The sequence below is a fragment of the Typopeltis vanoorti genome, chromosome 5, assembly GCF_054136105.1.
Source record: "Typopeltis vanoorti isolate ZY-2024b chromosome 5, IOZ_Tvanoo_1.0, whole genome shotgun sequence".
NCBI classification, from domain to species: Eukaryota; Metazoa; Arthropoda; class Arachnida; order Uropygi; family Thelyphonidae; genus Typopeltis; species Typopeltis vanoorti.
In genome coordinates this window covers 51,075,272-51,094,446 of record NC_143553.1, presented here as the reverse complement: position 1 = coordinate 51,094,446, position 19,175 = coordinate 51,075,272, and the positions used below count along the sequence as shown (strand labels likewise).

General features: G+C 35.2%; 1 protein-coding gene across 2 annotated transcripts in view; it reads right to left on the bottom strand.

Annotated features, from left to right (window-relative positions):
* The window catches only part of LOC150106402 (solute carrier family 49 member A3-like), a 137,049-nt gene that overhangs the window by 93,539 nt on the left and 24,335 nt on the right, over window positions 1-19,175 (bottom strand). For both annotated transcript variants that reach the window (XM_090392423.1, XM_090392424.1), the window contains exon 3: window positions 8,369-8,585. In XM_090392423.1, the coding sequence (XP_090248549.1) occupies window positions 8,369-8,585 (217 nt within the window). The remainder of the gene's footprint in view (window positions 1-8,368; window positions 8,586-19,175) is intronic.

Genomic DNA, 19,175 nt, shown 5'->3' with positions numbered 1-19,175 from the left:
ACACAAGGCTTAATGAGCGTCTCACCAATTGTATGAGCACCATGAAGTGCAATGCGGTAACTCACATGAAAATACGCCTCTGTTGCATTTTCAGTTGTAGCAATTGTAGCCATTTGAAGATTAGATTTTTCTAGCGAGTCACGTCGTCTCTTAAAAAAATGTATATCTTTTCCTTTGTAATCAGTGTGTTTCGTTTCGAAGTGCCTACGAAATTTAGCTGGAGCCAAAGAACTGTTTACTAGTATTTTATTACATAAAACATCAGGAGCATGTGTATTGCCAATACACGTAAATCCATAATTTAAATAACTTTCATGGTACTTCCGTTTTGGTCTGTTCTTAGATGACTCTTGTTCTTTAATATTAGCTTTTGAAGAAACCACCATTTTCAATTTCATATCTTCTCCAATCATACAAGTAGATGTGTCAGCAGAAGTACTTGCTCCTCCTTGTGTTAAAGTTCCTGTCTTTAAACAAGAATCCATGGGTATTTTTTCAATAATATTCAAATTCAAATATTTGTCAGAGCTATAATAAAAACAAATAGAATTTTGTTGTAAAGGTAACTTTAGTATGAAAAACAATAAGATTATAAATAAAAAATGTGTCGAATAATATAAAAGTAAATGAATAATGCAAAATAGTAAAAAAAGACTGCAACACACAAAAGTAAATATGAATTGTAACAATACTTGTAAGAAACATACTAAACCATATCAAATAATGTAAAGCAATTGTAATAAGAATGATATGATAAAATGTTCAGTAACAAAAATTAAACAGTTAGAAATAAATCAGATATTAATTATAAAATTAGTTAAAAGAATAAGAAGAATTCTTTTTTTTAAAGTTGCCTTGCCTACTCCCTATCGGGAATAAAAAGGCGTTAGCTGATTTTTTTTTTTCAGAGGGCTCAGTCCCAATAAATTTACTCTTAAATACCTTTCGAATTTTTTTTTTAAAGTTCATACATTAACATAAGTATTAATAATTAATTATGGCATAATCATAAAGAGTATTAGTACACTTATGTATACAGTGTGGCATGTTGACAAATATAAATTACATTTAAATTAGTTATCAATCACTGGACTAATGAAATGTTGTAGCATATCGTAGTTTATTCAGGCAAACATCATTAAATTAATTTGTGCTGATTTTCATTTACATATCCCATTCTGATCACGAAATATATTTATAATATTATTATAAGTACTTACGAGTGAATGCAGACTTTTTCTCCTGTGTGCTGGTAGTTTTCCCCTCCTTTTGTAAATCCTGGAGATCTTTGAAGGCTTCAGGTGGATGACTCACTATCTGTTCTGTAGCAAACACCTTCAATAAAAGATTTCTTAATACCAAAAATAAACAAAGTGCCTTGTCTCTTATTCATATCAGATTTTAACTCTGTATTGTTATTACTTTAAAAAAAATCACGGCACTCCGGTTTCAGAACAAGTACTTACACACTGCAACACGAACTTGCGAAGAAAGTATTCAGTAGTAATAGATTTGAGAACCGGATACAGACTACCTTGATCTTCAATTTCAGTGGAAAAATTTTCTTTATACTTCCTTGCTGATTGGTCACTGATATTTGCAACGCAGATGTTATTTCGTTCAGTTTTGAGAACACGCCGCCCATTGTTGTAATCGGCTTGCAGGCAATTTTATGATCGGTCATAAACGGCGGTATTCTCTTTCCCAATTGTTGAAAGATTTCAATGTGTGAAAATTAATGATAATTCATGAATACTTCCATGTTTAAAAATATGCTGCTTGGTCAATGACATTTGCTACACAGATGTCATTTCCTTCATTCTTGAGAACAGATGATATGCCACAACTGTTATAATCCGCTTGCAGGCAATTTTTATGATCCGTCATAAACAGCGTTATTCCCTTTCCCAAATGTTGAAATGTTTCGATGTGTGAAAATTAACGATACACAGATGTTATTAGGTGTTCTGGGTCTGAGATTTTCGACATATTCATGAATATTATTCTCCTCAGAATATTTTTACTATAAAATATTTATTCATGAAAAATGCTTAGAAAACTAAAATGACAAATTTCATAACTTCTCGCGGAACACCTATTCACCTTCCGTGGAACACAGTTTGAGAAACTCTGATCTACAAAATGCTTTCATTTTAGTGATTTTGAATCTACAATTGAACACAGGTTTGAATTATGTGGGTCCACTTTTATGCAGTTTTTTTGAATAAATATATTGGAAAATTTTTAGGAGATATGCTACAATTTGAAAAAAACTCTCAGTCAAACCATGTAGCCTATAAATATCAAAAAAATTAAGAAAAAGTTAGATATATGTCTTGAATGCATGCAATATACTTAGATGCTAGTCTATTTTATCATTTACTACAATAAAGTATACACAAATCTATTATAAAAAGTTAAAATTTATCAAAACTTATGCACACAAACACTTACATACTGCACATAGCACCATTCACAGTCGAGAGAAATGTAAACATACATAAAGATGGAGTATTAAATCATAACTGCATAAAATTAACTGTTATTAAATTAGCATAAAATAAAAATTTTATAACGATTCATTCATTAGTGTATAACATAGGCTACCGCAAAGTATGGAGAAGGACGATGTCTCAGTTGATGTCCAAGTCAATGAAGTTGATGTCTGCATTAGGTTTCAATCAAGGGTTTTTGATTTGCCTCTTCTAAAACAGTGGAATTACGAATATGATCCTTCCAGGAGTAACCAAGAAACTGTCTTAAGTTAGGTTGTATTAAAGCTATTAATGGTTTTTGTTGCTTTTTGGGTGGAAACAGTCCATGTTTCTCCACCATATAAGAAGATAGTTTGAGAGGTTGCTTTATAAAGCTTAATTTTTGTTTCTAAGGTCATGAGGATGATTTCCATATATTTCTTAGCTTCCTGTGTTGATTGAGAGCTTTATATTTTCTTAGACAATTACAATTACTTAAAATTATTTTTACTGAAGTAAGTACAGCTCAAGATCTTAAGCAGCATATTAAGATTTGTTCAACAGTGAACACTTCTGGGAGGTCAGTAGTAACCTAACAGCTGCAACAGGAACTTCAAGTACTTCAATACTCATAAGTTGCCATTAAATTTGTTATATTATTAATCTCGTGTAACAAGATTGTAGCAAGCAGCTAACTGATCAATTACAGTTCCATCCCATGTTGTTACTTACTTTCGATTTCCTTCAATGACTTCAATCTATCCCTACGATGATAGAGGGGATCTTATAAGATTGACAAAAAGAACTTTTTTTTCAATACATGGAGAGTAAGGAGAAAACAAGGAGTCACACTTTGAAAGGTGTCTAACAGTGTACTTAGTAAGGGTGTGCAGATTAGCTTTTAATTGGAAAGTGGTGAATGAGTGGAACAGAACTGCCAAGGTGGTTATGAGCACCCCAACAGCGAAAAGTTTAAGGAGATGTACGATAGGTATTGTTAATGAACAGTGTGGATCTCCCATGATGAGTCTTTTTACTCCATGGAGTAGCTGTATAAATAATAATAATGAATCCTATAAAGCCCTTTCATTAACTAACATTTCTATCTCCTCTTTTCTGCCTAACAAACAACTTCTGAAACTCGCACACTTTCAATCCATCTTCATATACAGCATGCAGGGGTTGTGATTTGTGATTTTATGTGGTCTACCAGTCTGCAATTGTGCTGTTGTTGCTCCAAGGCATGTTCACTTCATAGTAACATCACTTACATTTGATTGGGGCAGCTTCAGAAGAGCAGAAATTTCCCAAACTTAGTTGTTGAAAAGGTAGCATCCTATGGGACTGCCATGTCAAACATCACTGAGCTCTTTAGTATGACTGTTAATGTTTGTCTATGAAGATTGCAAGACTATGTGCTTCCTTTTATACCTGTACAAGCTATAGTTGTGATGTATACAGCCACATCCACTATGATGAAGAGCGTGTCTGGATATTTTTGATCAGATAGTGTACTTATCAACCTACACCCTCTATCCAAAACGAAACCAAACTTTTCGAAAATAGAAGAAACTAGTGGCACCACCAGTTATATCTTTTTGTTGTCAAAAGAGACAAACCTTCATTAGTGTTGTGTCAACTGTTTATGACATTTATTTCATTAGAAGCCAAGTTATAGTGCCAAGAGTGACAGTGTGTTTGGACGAACGGTTGGAAAATGAGTTTCAAACAGAGAGTTGCGATTGACTTTTGTGTTAAACTTGGTAAAAGTTTTACCAAAATGCATCAAATGCTTCAAAAATCATACGGTGATGAATGCTTATCCTGTACTCAAGTGGCTTAAGCAATTTCAAAGTGGTCGTGAGACACTTGAGGACGACGAAAAGCCAGGCCGTTCAAAAACTGGCCTGAGCGAAGTTAACATCTAAAAAGTGCATGATTTCATCAAAGAAAACCTGAAACAGTCCACGAGATTGATTGAAGATGAATTTTGGATTCCAAAATCAACTGTGCACAACATTTTGACCAAGAGATTAGGCCTTCGCAGAAGGCCTAATCTCTTGGTCAAAATGTTGTGCGTCACTTAGAGAAGTCAAAAGTAAAGACAATGCTGATTTGTTTCTACGATTCCAAGGGCATTATTTATAAAGAATTTGTTCTGCTCGGCCAAACGGTCAATGGTGAGTTTTATCTTGAAGTTTTGGAGCGAGTGATAGAGAGAATTCGTTGTGTACGGCATGAATATCGTGATGCAGGCAGCTGGTCACTTTTGCATGATAATGCACCATCTCATCATTTGAACACCCTGTGACTTCTTTCTCTTCTCCCAACTACATTTGCCGATGAAAGGAAAGTGATACGACACCACTGAAAATGTTCAAGCGGCAGTAACCACGACCCTCAACAGTATCCCAAAAAGTGATATAAAAAACTCATTTAATGAATTAATTGACCATGCCAAACGCTGTATCAAAGCTGAGGGAGAGTATATTGATTGAAATAAATGATTTGAATAATTATAATTGACCTGTGTTTTATTTTCTATCAAAAGTTCGGTTTCTTTTTGGGCAGAGGGTGTATTCTTGAATTCTGTTTTTGACCAACTTTTCCAATACCTTTACCACCACCACTCCTGAGATACTGGTTATAATTTTGTACCTCAGTCTCAGACCCTCCTTTATGCAAAGAAACTATTTTGCCTTGATTCCACAATACCCTAAGTATTTCTAATTCATCAACCACTATTATCATATCAGATCCTGTTCACATCTGTCACTGCAATATCTTGGCAAGTATTTATTTTGTAACCAAGTAAAAATACTTTCTACAACTATCTCTGCTCCAGAGTATTTTAATAATAAGGTTATACACCTTTTTATTACTTGTAGATGGGAAATATGACTTCTACATTAATTCAACCTTCATATCTTTCCACTGATGACATATTAATGATGTTTATCTTTGTGCTTGATTCTGGGGAACAGAGCAGTTATGCTTGGTTACAGGTTTGCCTGTCACTGAGTACAGACACCAATGCAAGATTGACAAGTAGCCCTTTGATTTTGTGAATTGACTGAGTGGCCCAAAAGATTGCTTAGGAGTAATCTTTTGGGCCACTCAGTGAAATTTAGAGTGATACTATAGATTACTCATATCCCTTACGTCTGGGTAGTGGCCCTCCTTTAATGCTTAGGATTATGCATGTCCAAAGGAAGTATGCTTTGCACTATGGAATACTAAGAAAACTGATGTGAATTCATCAGCTTCTATATACAAGTCTTGTCATGAAGATATTTCACAAGCAAACTTTGTTAGCTTACACTTAGGTAAAAGGAGTGAACAAGAAAATAATTTACATTATATAAATTTCTGATCAGATTACTATTATGTGTAGATGTGGTCTCCAAAGTTCTAAGGGGATAAAGAAGCTGTGGATAGGGTGCAAAGAAGAGTTACAAAAGAATATATAGAGATTATGTGAATTTAAAATATGAGGACAGATTATGAGTAAGTGGATTACAGACCCCTGGTTAACAGGAGAAAGAGGGTGGAGAGAAAACACAGGGATATCCATGGAAGTTCAGTTTGTTCAAGAAATGGGTAAGACCTATTTTGTTCTCTCACAGAGCAGTGGGTGAGCAGAATAGTTTGCCTTTAGAGATAGTGAGTGCATCTAGTGTGAACGAATTTAAGGGAAGGTATGACAGTTGGTTTGGGTGATGTACAGCCTTTCTCAATGAGGTCTCAGATAATAATAATAATTATTATTCAATGAATAGATGGGTGGATAGACAAATCTGTTCAGAGGTAAATTAATGCCTTGAAGAAAACCGAATATCTAATATTCTGGATTCTAGGGAAGCAATATTTGTAACATGCAGAGTTAGCCCCAAAAATAAGCCTCATCTTTTCCAGAGATTTGAGTGTTATCAAAACTAAGACTGAAAGAAATTGAGTATTTTTGTTTTTTTTTTGCAAGAAACAAAAAACATGATTGAGTTTTGGCTAGTAGTGAAATTAACAAGGTTATCATAACCCCAATGAAGACTCTTTTGGACATTAGAATTTAATTTTCGATGCTCATAATCTAAAAGTTTGCACAAAATGCAGGGTTTATCAAATGAGAAAGAGGAATGTAGCACAGTGTAGTGCACTGCCACCAAAGAAACTGTGAATTGGATTTGCAGTAAACCACAGAACAATGCAGCAAAACCATCCAAATGCAAACGAGGTGGAAGCAGGGTTGGGCAAAAGTTACAACCAATAGCTCTGGCAAGAGACAGAAAGACTGCCACTTGGGCACAGTACATGATACATGTTTCCTATTTGCTGCACTTTTTCATGATCCATTTTGGATGTCTTGATAATTTGCTTGCCAAATATTTTGAATGTTAGTATACACTGAAAAGAAAGATGAAAATTTAATCAAAATTTAATTTAATGAAAAGTTGGCCAAACATGTTTGAAAACTGTACATTGGTGCTAACCACCATCTACAGGGTGTTCGGGATAAATTTGACAGTTTCGTAAGGAAAAAGAAAATCTTCTTTGTATCTATTAAATTTAATGAATTGACAAAAAAACATTACAGGCAGAGTTAATTACAATACTATCAACAAGATTTACTCAAAATAACCACCATTAGCATCGATCACAGCTTCAATTCTGCTTCGGAACCTCGAACAAGCTGATGCTACAGTCTCCCTGGGAAGGGCCGCAAAAACTGTTTTAATTTTATCCATTAACTGGGCTTTTGTATTACTGGAAGTGCGATTGGTGTCTTTTTCAACTGCGCCCCATACAAAATAATCCATGGGGTTAAGGTCTGGGGAGTTTGGAGGCCAAACATTTGGACTGGTGAAGTCGTAGAAATTTTCAGACAACCATTTTTGACTTTTCCCAGAGGTGTGGCAAGGGGCCGAATCCTGCTGCCATACATACGGCCTACCATTGGCTACCCTTGTTATCCAGGGCTTGACTACAGTTAGCAACTCCACGAACAAAGCCCGAATTCCAATGCCAGGGTTCTTCAACACCTGTTCCTGCAGATTTGCGAGGAATTCTGCTGTACGAACGCAATCAGATCGTCTGCTAGGGATCTTTCTTCTTGCTACATCCTCGTAGTCACCATTGCAAGTCTCTAGTTCATGCCTGATTGTTTTTACTGTATTCAGGGAGCATTGGGCAGCAGTCGTAATATCCTTATTTTGATGGCGGGCACGAATCATCATGATACAAGTTATTCTCTTCCATGATTCAGGTGGGTTCCAGCTATCCATCCTTTCTGACATCTTGTATATGAATGAAGAAGGGTCCAAACTTTTAAATGAAGAGAAGTGTGTGTTAATACATGTAACTTACGGAAAAATATAATTAATTATAAATATGTCAAATTTATCCCGAACACCCTGTATATGCAGTATCCTAATGGCCTCACTATCAGCTGGGAGTTATTTCTTTGTATGGTTTCTCTTTTTCTAAAGAAGTGTGCAATATCTTCATGAAAGCTCAAGGCTTAATTTGTTAAGTAATTATTTTTGCTGATATACACATGAAATGTGTGTAAATGAAATGAAATTATTAAAATCAGAATGGGGAAAAAATGATTTAACACAAATTCTAGGCTATATGTCATGACTTGTTCATGCACTAGCACAGCATGAAACACAGCCTGGCATGAATGTGAAGTGAATGGTTTTTTTACAACAAATATGGTAAAAAAAGAATATGTATTTTCAAAATATATGATGATATCAGTATCAAGTTCATTTCATTCAATGCAAAGTTGGATGGCTACAGGACTAGTCTACCTATAATGAGTTACTGCACTATGTAACTCCCTTGATTATGGAATAATATCAAGCATACAGTGTTCATAGCTAACATAATCTTACCTAGGAATCCCATGGTAGTAGCTACTGTTCTCTGGTATTCAGGAAACCATTTCTCTGCAACTTTAGTCACAATGAAAGTGAAGAAAGGTTGAGCAATTCCAGTCAAAATTTGTCCAATTAGAGAGATTTCATACCGATAGCCACTTGTGATATATGTCACTGAACTAAAAGCTTTCAGTGATGAGCCAACAGCATTCAGCCATGCTCCAATTAAAATCTTTAAAAATATACAAATATATTTAACTAAACATGCATGTTATATTGTTTGAGTATAATATAATTAATTGCATGACAAAAAAAAAAAAAAAAAAAACATACTAAAGTCAAAATTTAGCTTGGTATAATAACTTATCCTACAGCAAATTCTTCCAATGGATTGAATAATATATTATACTTTTACCAGTCTTGTTGGCCAAGTGGATGGCCTCCTCTTTCCAAGCAACAGGCTGTGGATTTAATTCTACAGTGGCAAGGGTATTTGCAAAAGTAAGTTGTAGACAATTTCCTTTGCCCAATGTGATACCACTACCCACTTAATGGAAACCTGAAGTGACTTTTTTTTTTTTCTTCTAAATACTGATTCTATACACAAGAGGTTGAATGTTCAACCTCTTGTGTATTAGTATAGTGAATGGGCAGTGTTGAGAAAGAAGAAATCTGTTCACATTCGACTTGAAGACTCGTGTACTTTATTCCTTCTGAAACACATAAGATGAGAAGCGGAAGGAATAAAAGAGATATTTGTTCTGCGAGTTTGGAATTGAACTGCGAAGAGATAACTGCTGGCTTCTGCATGAATTTTGATGGATTTAGTACAGTGAGAATTACTGATGCAAGTTGCCCAACCATGGCACTAGTTTATATTTTGGTCAACATATAGTGTATATGTTGACCAACTTCTTGTAGACGAGTTCTCCATAAAAAAAAAGTTCATCTGAACCCTCATCAATAATTCTTCCACTCTCTACTAAATGAACAGTTACCATGGAGATATTTATAGAAAATGCACATTGTAGAAACTAAAGGGCTGAGTGGAAGTGGTAAAAGATGTGTCAATGAACTAATTGCTCTTTCTTTAGGGAACTCTAGGGGACATCACTTCAAACATGAGCAGTATTCAATGACAGGGTGGATTTCTGCTTTATACAAGATTAACAGTCTGTTTGAAGTAAAGTAATACCTTAAACAAAAGAGAAATCCTTATTTTTTGAATGCCGAGGAGATAATAGTTGCGATATGTTTATGCCAAGAGATGCTTCACATTAGAATAATCTCAAGGGAAATATCCTTTTTTAGCGATTTGGGCATGTTATCAAAAGTAAAAAAAAAACTTTGTTTTGTGGGAAATAAAGCAGAAATGCATTTTGCTAACACTGAAAGTGACAAAGTTATCGGAATTCCACTGAAGAATGGTTTAGATATCAGAATTTAAAGGTAGTGGATCTTGATGCTCTGTAGATAGCAATGATTTATGTGCACAAGGTTTGTGAGGAATATAATGTACTGGCATCGTTAAAACTGCATTAAGTTGGCAGTCAACTGGAGAAGTAAGTTACTGATATATAGAAATAAGAGGATGAGTGAAAGAATAGACAGAATCCCAGCATTAGCTGCAAAGTTAGAGGATAAGGAAATGTTTACCATCCGTTTATGTGTCCAAGAGTCAGGAAGCTAGCAGCCCAAATGCAAAAATAGTGGTCTATTACAGAAGCTTAATAGACCATTCTGCCAGCCTCATCAAAAGGCTCAAATAAATCAAGGAACTACTTAAGATTGCCTAACTGTTTCATGGTATTTGTCAGAGATGGTCAATAGAAGTAAGAAGATCCCCTGTTGACTGAAAGTACCAGAATCAATATTCTGGTACTTTCAGTTGATAATTGTTCATTAGTTCAGTGCCTTCAAGATAGCATATGAGTTGAGTGCTGATGGTTTCTTCATTTGTAGAGAGGACAAGCAGAGGACTGAATTATTGGTCAATAATTATGGTAAGGATTTGTCATCCTCCTTAGAAAAAGGGTTGTAAATAGGTCTAATGACAAACTGTAAGACAGATACAGTGAAAAAAAAAAAGAGGCATAGAATCCTAAGAGTCAACTCTGGAGCACAAACTCTTCAGAACAATCAGCAAAATGTCATCAGGATTGAAAGATTTCTTTGGTATGTAATTTGGATAGGATTCTTCTGCTCTCCTTCTGGCAAAAGGCAATAAAGTAGGGTAACCAGATGTCCCTTTTTTTTTTTTTTTAAACGGGATTGCACTCCCCCACCCTTTTTTAGGCTCTGATCCTGTTGTCCCGACAAAACCTTAACAGGATGCTAATTGTCCCTTTTTATTAACTTTAGTCCTGTTTTGTCCTTTTATTGAATTTGTGGCATGACTTCATTCTTGTATTTTGAATATGGAAAGGATAGTGTCTCTGCTAGTGACATGTGATAGCTTGAGATCGAAAACATGCATTCATGCTATGACGATCATCAACCATTATGAACGCACTCTCTCTCTCTGCGATAGGATGAAAATGCTGCAACCAGTGGCAGCACTGCTGCATCTGGGCGGTAACAACGTTACTTTGTCTACTACAATTGTTTTGTGCTTCTTATGCCGGTATGCGAGTAATTGTGAAAGTTAAAGTGAATATATATTATGAGTGGTGATATTTCATCCAGATTTTATTATGCCAAAAAGTAAGTGTAGTTTCACTCAGGATTTAAAAGAAGAATATCCCTTCTTGAAAGATGATGAAACAATAAAAAAATTTACCTTTTGAATTTTTCACGAAAAATTCAAAAGGTAAATTAACTGATGAAAGTAAATGTCTTGCAGCTCAAGAAGGTCTATGTGCATTTCATGCAGTGAAACATAACCTTCCTTTGAGGTCAATGGACTGCACCTCTGCGATAGCAAGAAATTTATTTCAAAAAAAATTTAAATGTGGGCGAACAAAGTACCAATCAATTTTAGTGAATGTCCTGGCATCTTACATAATGCGGGTAATGGCAATTGAACTGAAACAAGCCAAATATGTGTCGGTTATGGTAGACACATCCAACCACAGAGATTTAAAGTTGATGCCTGTCCTTGTTAGGTACTTCATCCCAAATAAAAAGGTATTCAGTTTACCTGAATACTTTTTTATACAATATTTTTTATTATCAAAATATACAATATTTTGCAGAAACAGCAGCTAAATGAGAAAATTGCATTTTCTGCATATAACTGCAACACCAACTTGTAAGATACTTTTGTTCACTTATCCATTCTGTTTTGTTTATGCATAACTTTTATACAATCTGTGTAACATACTGTTTGTAATCACTGTACTTTATACCAACAGTATGTGTTGAAATGAAGAGTAGTGATTAAAACAGGTTACAAACAGTATGATACACAGATTGTATAAAAGTTATGCAAAGAAAATGACTATTCCAAGAGAGGAAAATATGGAAAGCATTTAGAAAGAGGTGGTTCTGAGAGCGAGAATGGGAGCAAACAGAAATAAGAGACATTAATGTGGAAGGCAAAGTTCTGTTTAAAGAATGCAGGCTAGTGTTCCATATAAGATAGAATGTTGTCAGAATTGTGACTGCATCAAGGAGATGGCTTACAAACCAAGATATACAGAGGTTTTGAGCATTATTCACTAATGCCAGACATAACAAAAATAAGGCAGGAGAAATGGAAACAGTGGCAAAGGTTAGTACAATTTTTCAAAAACTTGCTAAAATATGCAAAATATGGTTCCCAAAATGAGGGAAAAAATATGAAAGATGTATTTTCTGAAAAAGCAAGGGGAAGAATTTGGGAAAGTACACTACTAATAATAGCAGATAAATTATGCATCAAGAATGCAAAATCAAGAAAAGGGGTGGTGACAACAGAAACAGGTTCCAATCTGGCATGAAGCAGAAGCAAATATCCCAAAGGATTTAATAAAGTGTTGTTAGAGGCCACAGATATAGAAGAAGGGTGAAATATAATAGCATATTTATTCCTAAGACATAAGCAAGTGATCATCCTAAGATAACATCGCCATGTGAATAAAGAATGAATTTTTAGGGTTGCCAAGAAATAAACTTTCATCAATTAATAAATGGATGGATGAAGAAGAGAATGGAAACAAGTGTTTCCATTCTCTTCTTTATCCATGTGTTTGGTTTGGGGATGGCATCAGAGGATGAGAGATTTATAAATGAAGAGGTCATTCCTCATCAGTCTCAAAATTATCAAATAAATAAACAACTAAAGGATTTTATGCATATAGTACCCATTAATTTTTATTTGTATTCAAAGATGAACTTTCATATCGCATATTATACACTTTGAAAAATAATAAATTTAGTTTAATCCTTTATCCAAGTGTAAGCAAACAAAGTTTGCACCTGAAAATATCTTCAGGACTGAGGTAAGGTAGTGCAACTCCGAGCAAAGGTGGACCAAGCGCTCATCATTTCTTGTCTCAGTATCTCCCATAATGTAAAGCACATCTCCTTGCACATGTATTAAGGGAAGGACCACTACCCAGACCAGTTTCAACCTTTATTGAGGTCTCGTCAGTGGGAGGCAGACCCAAACGTGGAGATACTAAGTCATGAAGATATTTTCAGGCATAAACTTTGTTTGCTTACACTAGGATAAAGGATTAAACTAAATTTATTATAGTCTAACCAAATGAAAAATAAAACTTCCAACATCTTTCTCTAAATCCAGAGTAATTCAATAATAAGGTGGTACAAATGTTGGCAACTCCTATAGGCAAATTATGACCTCTCCTATTGCTTCTGCCTTAGTATCTACTAACTGGAGGATTCAAGTGAACCCCCTCAAAAGCTCAGCCATAATATTTTCAAGAAGAAAGATCTGCAACAAAGAAGACATCCTGCTCTCTGGTCAAAAGATCCCATGGCAATCAAAGACCAAATATCTTGGGGTATTAATGGAAAAGAGACTCCTTTTCAACAAACACATCAATCTCATTTGCTCCAAATCTTCCAAAGTCATAGCTCAGCTCTACCCATTGATCAACCGTAAGAGCAAATGAAACCTACATAATAAATTGCTTCTTTACTGGATGGTAATACGTCCAGTCATTACCTGCGCCTCACCAGCATGGAGTCATACTTCAAGATCAAACATTTCAAAATTACAGAGAATCCAAAACAAATGCCTTAGGATGATCCTGGATATACCGTGGTTCATCAGAAATTCACAGATTCACCGAGAAACTGGCACTCCATACATCTCCTCCGTTCTTCGTGATCTCACAGAAAAATTCTTTGTGAAGTCAAGTTCACATTCAAACCCACTAATAGTACAAGCTGTCAATTACAATGAGATGATTACTACAAACACAAAAGACCGAAGGCTATTCTTCTCTCAACCGATCATAGCTAACACAACTGCCCTCAGAGGGCGAGCTTAATTGCTCACAAATCTCCCACTCCCAAACAACTCTCATTAAAGATAAAGGGGAATATGAAAAGCACTAGTGCTTCACCCATCCTGTCAGTAATGTTAATGGTTAATGGTAATGGCCTTAGTATCTCCACGTTTGGGTCTGCCTCCCACTGACAAGACCTCAATAAAGGTTGAAATCAGTCTGGGTAGTGGCCCTTCCCTTAATGCATAGCAGTATACATGTCCACAAGGAGATGTGCTTTGCATTATGGGAGATACTAAGACAAGGAGTGATGAGAGCTTGGTCCACCTCTGCTCAGAGTTGCCTGGTGTTGCACTACCTTACCTCAGTCATGAGGATATTTTCAGGCACAAACTTTGTTTGCTTACACTTGGATAAAGGATTAAACTAAATTTATTATAGTCTAACCAAGTGAAAAATAAAACTTCCAATATGCTTTGAAAGATGGTATTATATCAAGCAACACTTAGTCTGCATTTAAGTTGTAAATCTGGAATTAGAATTGGAGAAGGTACAGGAAGATGGTTTGATATTAAATCAGATGTGAGAAAAGGGTATATGTTATCTCTCCTGTTATTCATCATTTATATGGATCACATTATTTAACAGTAAGTAGTATTAAACCTGATAATAAAACTGGATATTTTAATCTCTACTCTTAACTTTATGTAGATGATGCTATACTTCTAATTAAATCCAATACAAGTCTGCAGGATTTCCTGACTAAATTGAATAACTGCTGTAATAAATCTGGTATAGAAATCAGAAATAAAAAGGCAAAGACAATGAAAATAATGCAAAACAAATTCATTTCAGGATGCATCAATGTTTCCATTGATGCATCCTGAATAGAGAACCTATAGAACAAGTAAAACATTTCAGCTATTTAAGCACAAGTTTTTTTTAGTGAAGATGGAAAATTAAATTGGGAAATACATAGCAGAATTAGCAAAGCTGGTAAGGGAGTCAACTGAATAAATTTATATGGAATAAGAGAGAAATTAGTCAAAACACTTACCTAGATATATATACAAGACAGTGTTCAAATCAATTTTAACTTATGGATCTGGGTGCTGGGTTAGAAATAAAATCCTTGCTCAAAAACTGGAGACCACAGAAATGAGAGTTCTGAGAAAGATTAGGGAAATCAAAGAAATTTTAATATGATTACTGGCATGAACAGCAGTATCATATTAAAATTGAGGATATTAGAAAAGAACTTGATATTGTTATCATTCAGGAATGTGTTATCAAAACAATTCTCAGATGATGTGGTCACTTAAATAGAATGGGAGAGGAAAGGTTAGCAAAACAAGTGTTCTTTGCCAGAATGGCAAGAAAAAGACCAAGAGCTAGGTGGATTAATGCAGTAAAAAGAGCCTTAGAAAACAGAAATATAGGATTTGATAATATTGGAGTCTTGACAAATAACAGATTTTGGAGGGAAATTATCAACAGGAAATTGGTAATAATCAACTTTTTCACATTGTACTATCATAATACCTTGTACATCCCCTGAGGGTACATGTAAGGAATTTTATGATTCATTAAGCCATGCATAACAGAGAAAAAAAAATATCAATTCTAGAGGCATGTACTGAACACTGCAGTTCCTAATCTTTCTTTCTAGCCATTGATATTTCCAGTCAAATACAGGAAATATCAATACATATTGAAATCACACTAAAATCACTATGTATTTACTAATGATTTTCCAGTATTTGGACTGCATCCAATGCGAGGGTCATGCTATTGTAAGTTTCTTTCAGAACAACAGAAATGAGTAATATGTATTGAAGATTTTCTACCCCCACACCCCCAACTGTATAAAACTGCCTTCAAAAATAGTCTATCCTTCACATTTACATATTGATATTTCCAGTTAAATACAGGAAATATCAATACATATTGAAATCACACTAAAATCACTATGTATTTACTAATGATTTTCCAGTATTGGACTGCATTCAATGTGAGGGTCATGCTATTGTAAGTTTCTTTCAGAACAACAGAAATGAGTAATATGTATTGAAGATTTTCTACCCCCACACCCCCAATTGTATAAAACTGCCTTCAAAAATAGTCTATCCTTCACATTTACATCCAAACATTTAAACACTTTCATCAGCCCATTTACATCAAACAGTGAATTTGCAAAGCATAAAATACAAATATCAATATTCTCGTATTCTTTAGCTAGTAAAATTTTATCCTTGAAGTCTGGATTCCCAAAAGTTCTGCTTGTTGCTTTGAAAGATATAGCTCATATACTAGATATTATATGTAGACCTTCCACAATGAGTCCACTGAACTCCATGAGTGTGTGTCCTTGTAATAATAATAAAGCTCAATGTATTCAATGATTGTACAATGCATAATGGGATTTCACAGATCTCCAATTTGAATGGGAACTATGGGCACAAAGGGATGTTGAAATGCAAGTACACAAATGCAAGAAGTATCAGGAATAAGGGTGAGGAGGTTTGCGCATTGGTAAGCTAGACTTGGCCAAAAATTATAGGCATCAGGTGACTGAAAATGATATAGTTACAAGGATAGAATGTAAAGGGTATTTTCAGGGAGGATACAGGGAAAACAGGACAGGAGGTGGGATATTGCTGATGATAACTGAAGAAATACAACCAACAAAATTAGCAATTAAAGAACTAAAATTAAAGACAATTTTAGGTCTAAGAGAGATGGTTCATTTGAGACTGTCTGGTGTGAGATAGAGGCAAATAGGACAAAATATATTGTTGGGTGCTGCTATAGAGGAGGGGGGGGTCCACAAGAACCATGATGTGCTAATCTGCTGATACATGAACCATGTATCGGCAGATTAGCACAATGAGTGTAGGTCAAACAATTATTATGCGAGAAAAAACTATGGGGACATCAACTGGAAAGAGGACAGCAGCAGCCATGGCAAGATGGAAGTGGGATTTATACAGTTGCTATGGGATAATTACATGAAACAACATGTTATAGAGGGGACAAAGGGTTTGAGGGTGTTGGATCTGATAATAGCATCAGAAGATGTATCCATAACCAAGATAGATGCTCTGCCTCCAATTTGGGAGAGTGACCATATGGATGAATCATCAAGGATGGATTATGACAAGATCAGAAGACAGCTTGCAGATATATCATGGAATGAAGAATTGGATGGAAAAGAGATAAATGCTGCTTGGAAAGAATATCAGTAGTGCATGCCAAGTGGTCAGAGACTGCTTGAGCATAGCAGTATCATACTGCATACCCAAGGTCAGGAGGATAAACCAAGTTGGAATTAAGTGAATGAGTAGGGATATAAAGCAAGAGCTGCAAAAAAAAATAAACATTGTAGTGGAAATATTAAAAAAAAAGCATACTCATAAGCAGTACAAAGTGCAAGCAAGAAGAGTGAATGGTATGGTAAGGAAGGCTGAATCAGACTATAAAAGAAAATTAGTCAAACAGACCAAAGTAAACCCAAAAGAGTTTTTCATTATGCAGCAAGTAAGAGAGAAAATGACTATGGTAGAATGACTAAACAATGCTCACAGTAAAGTGACTGAACCAAAAGAAATAGGTGAGTTGCTGAGAGATCATTTTGCAAAACTGTATCATCCAGGTGGTGATTTTACAGTTGCTGATGTTACAGAGATGCATATCAACATTGAGGAAGATTAACAGGAGGTGTTCTGCATATCAAAAAAATACGAATGTGAACAAAGCAGTGGGACTGGATGGCATATCAGCCCATGTATTACATGAATGTGGCCAAGAATTGGCATGTCTCTGATGAAGTTGTTCAAATCTAAGTGTCAAATCAGGTAGGGTTCCAAGGGTATGGAAAGAAGGTCAAATAGTAGCATTGTATAAAGGTCCAAGGAAGAGACAGAAAACTACAGACCAATTAATATATCAGGAGTAGTAGTTAAAGTATTTGAAAAGGTGTTAATTTGTTAAGGTATTGGAAAAGTTGGTGAAAGGTAAAATACAGTGGGTGGGCAGCATGGTTTTGTAAAGGGTAAAATTGTTTTAATAATTTATTCATATTTTATAATAAAGTGAAAAAAGAATTGGATAAAGGTAATGGTTACACCATGATACTGCTAGATTTTGCCAAGGCATTTGACAGAATACCACATGGAAAACTATTACAAAAACTGGAGCAGATGGGAATGGATATGAGGCTAGTAATATAGATGGGGGGGGGGGCTGATGGACAGACACTAGAGAGTAGTATAAGGTGGAGTAGAATCTAGGAAAATGACTGCGACTAGTGCAGTACCTCAGGGTACTGATGTACTGCACTAGTACAGTACAGTACCTCAGGGTTCAGTACTAGGGCTCTTTAATTTGTATATCAATAACATAGAGAAAGATCTAAGAGGGGATATTCAGTTGTGTTGCTGATGATGCAAAACTGGAGAGAGCAATAGTTGATAAAAGTGATGTAGATATCCTGCAAGATGATTTAAATAAATTGGCATTGTGGGCAAAGGATAATGACTGTCAATTTAATGTTGCAAAATATAAGGTTATGCACTTTGGGTTGAAAAGGTTGCATATGGTGTATCAATAGCATCAATATTGGATTGCAGGAAATTGTTGTTGTTGTTATTTTGTTGGATGATGTGTAAGATTGTGGTTAAGTAAGGATGCGTGGACCAGATTTTTTGCATGGAGAGAGAGAGTGGTAAATGAATGGAATGGATTGCCATAATTGGTTGTGAGTTCCCTGATGGTGAATGGATTCAAGGAGAGGTATGACAGGAATTTGTGTGTATGATGATTGATTTGGGTCTCCTGTGATGAGACTCCATGGAGATGCCGTAAAATAATAACAATAAAGACCTGGTAACGTGTAGAGCAGTGAAAAGGAAATGTATGGTCAAATTGGTCTGGCTAAGACAAAAAGGGTGATCATTATGGGTGATTTCAATTATGGTAATAGAGAGTGGAATGAAGAGATAGCATCTAGAGACAAAGAGAATGAATTTCATCAGTTTTTGAGGGACAGCTACTATAGGCAATATGTAACAGGGTACACAGGTTCTTGGATTTGATTATCTCATCAGAGGATGTTATGTTATGATAAATGAGGTGTTAAATCTTCTTCCTTTTGGTGAAAGTAAAAAAAGTGATTACTTAGGCGATGGCCAGCCATATGAGGACTTCTGTGAGAAAGGTATATATATGAAACTAAAAGGATGGATTATGACAAGATCAGAAGACAGCTTGCAGATATATCATGGAATGAAGAATTGGATGGAAAAGAGATAAATGCTGCTTGGAACCTGTTCAGGAAATGTTTGGCTAAGGCAATGTCTGAATGCATTCCCAAGAGATTAGAAGATCAAATAAGTGAAATGAATGAATGAAAAAGGAAAGGAATATAA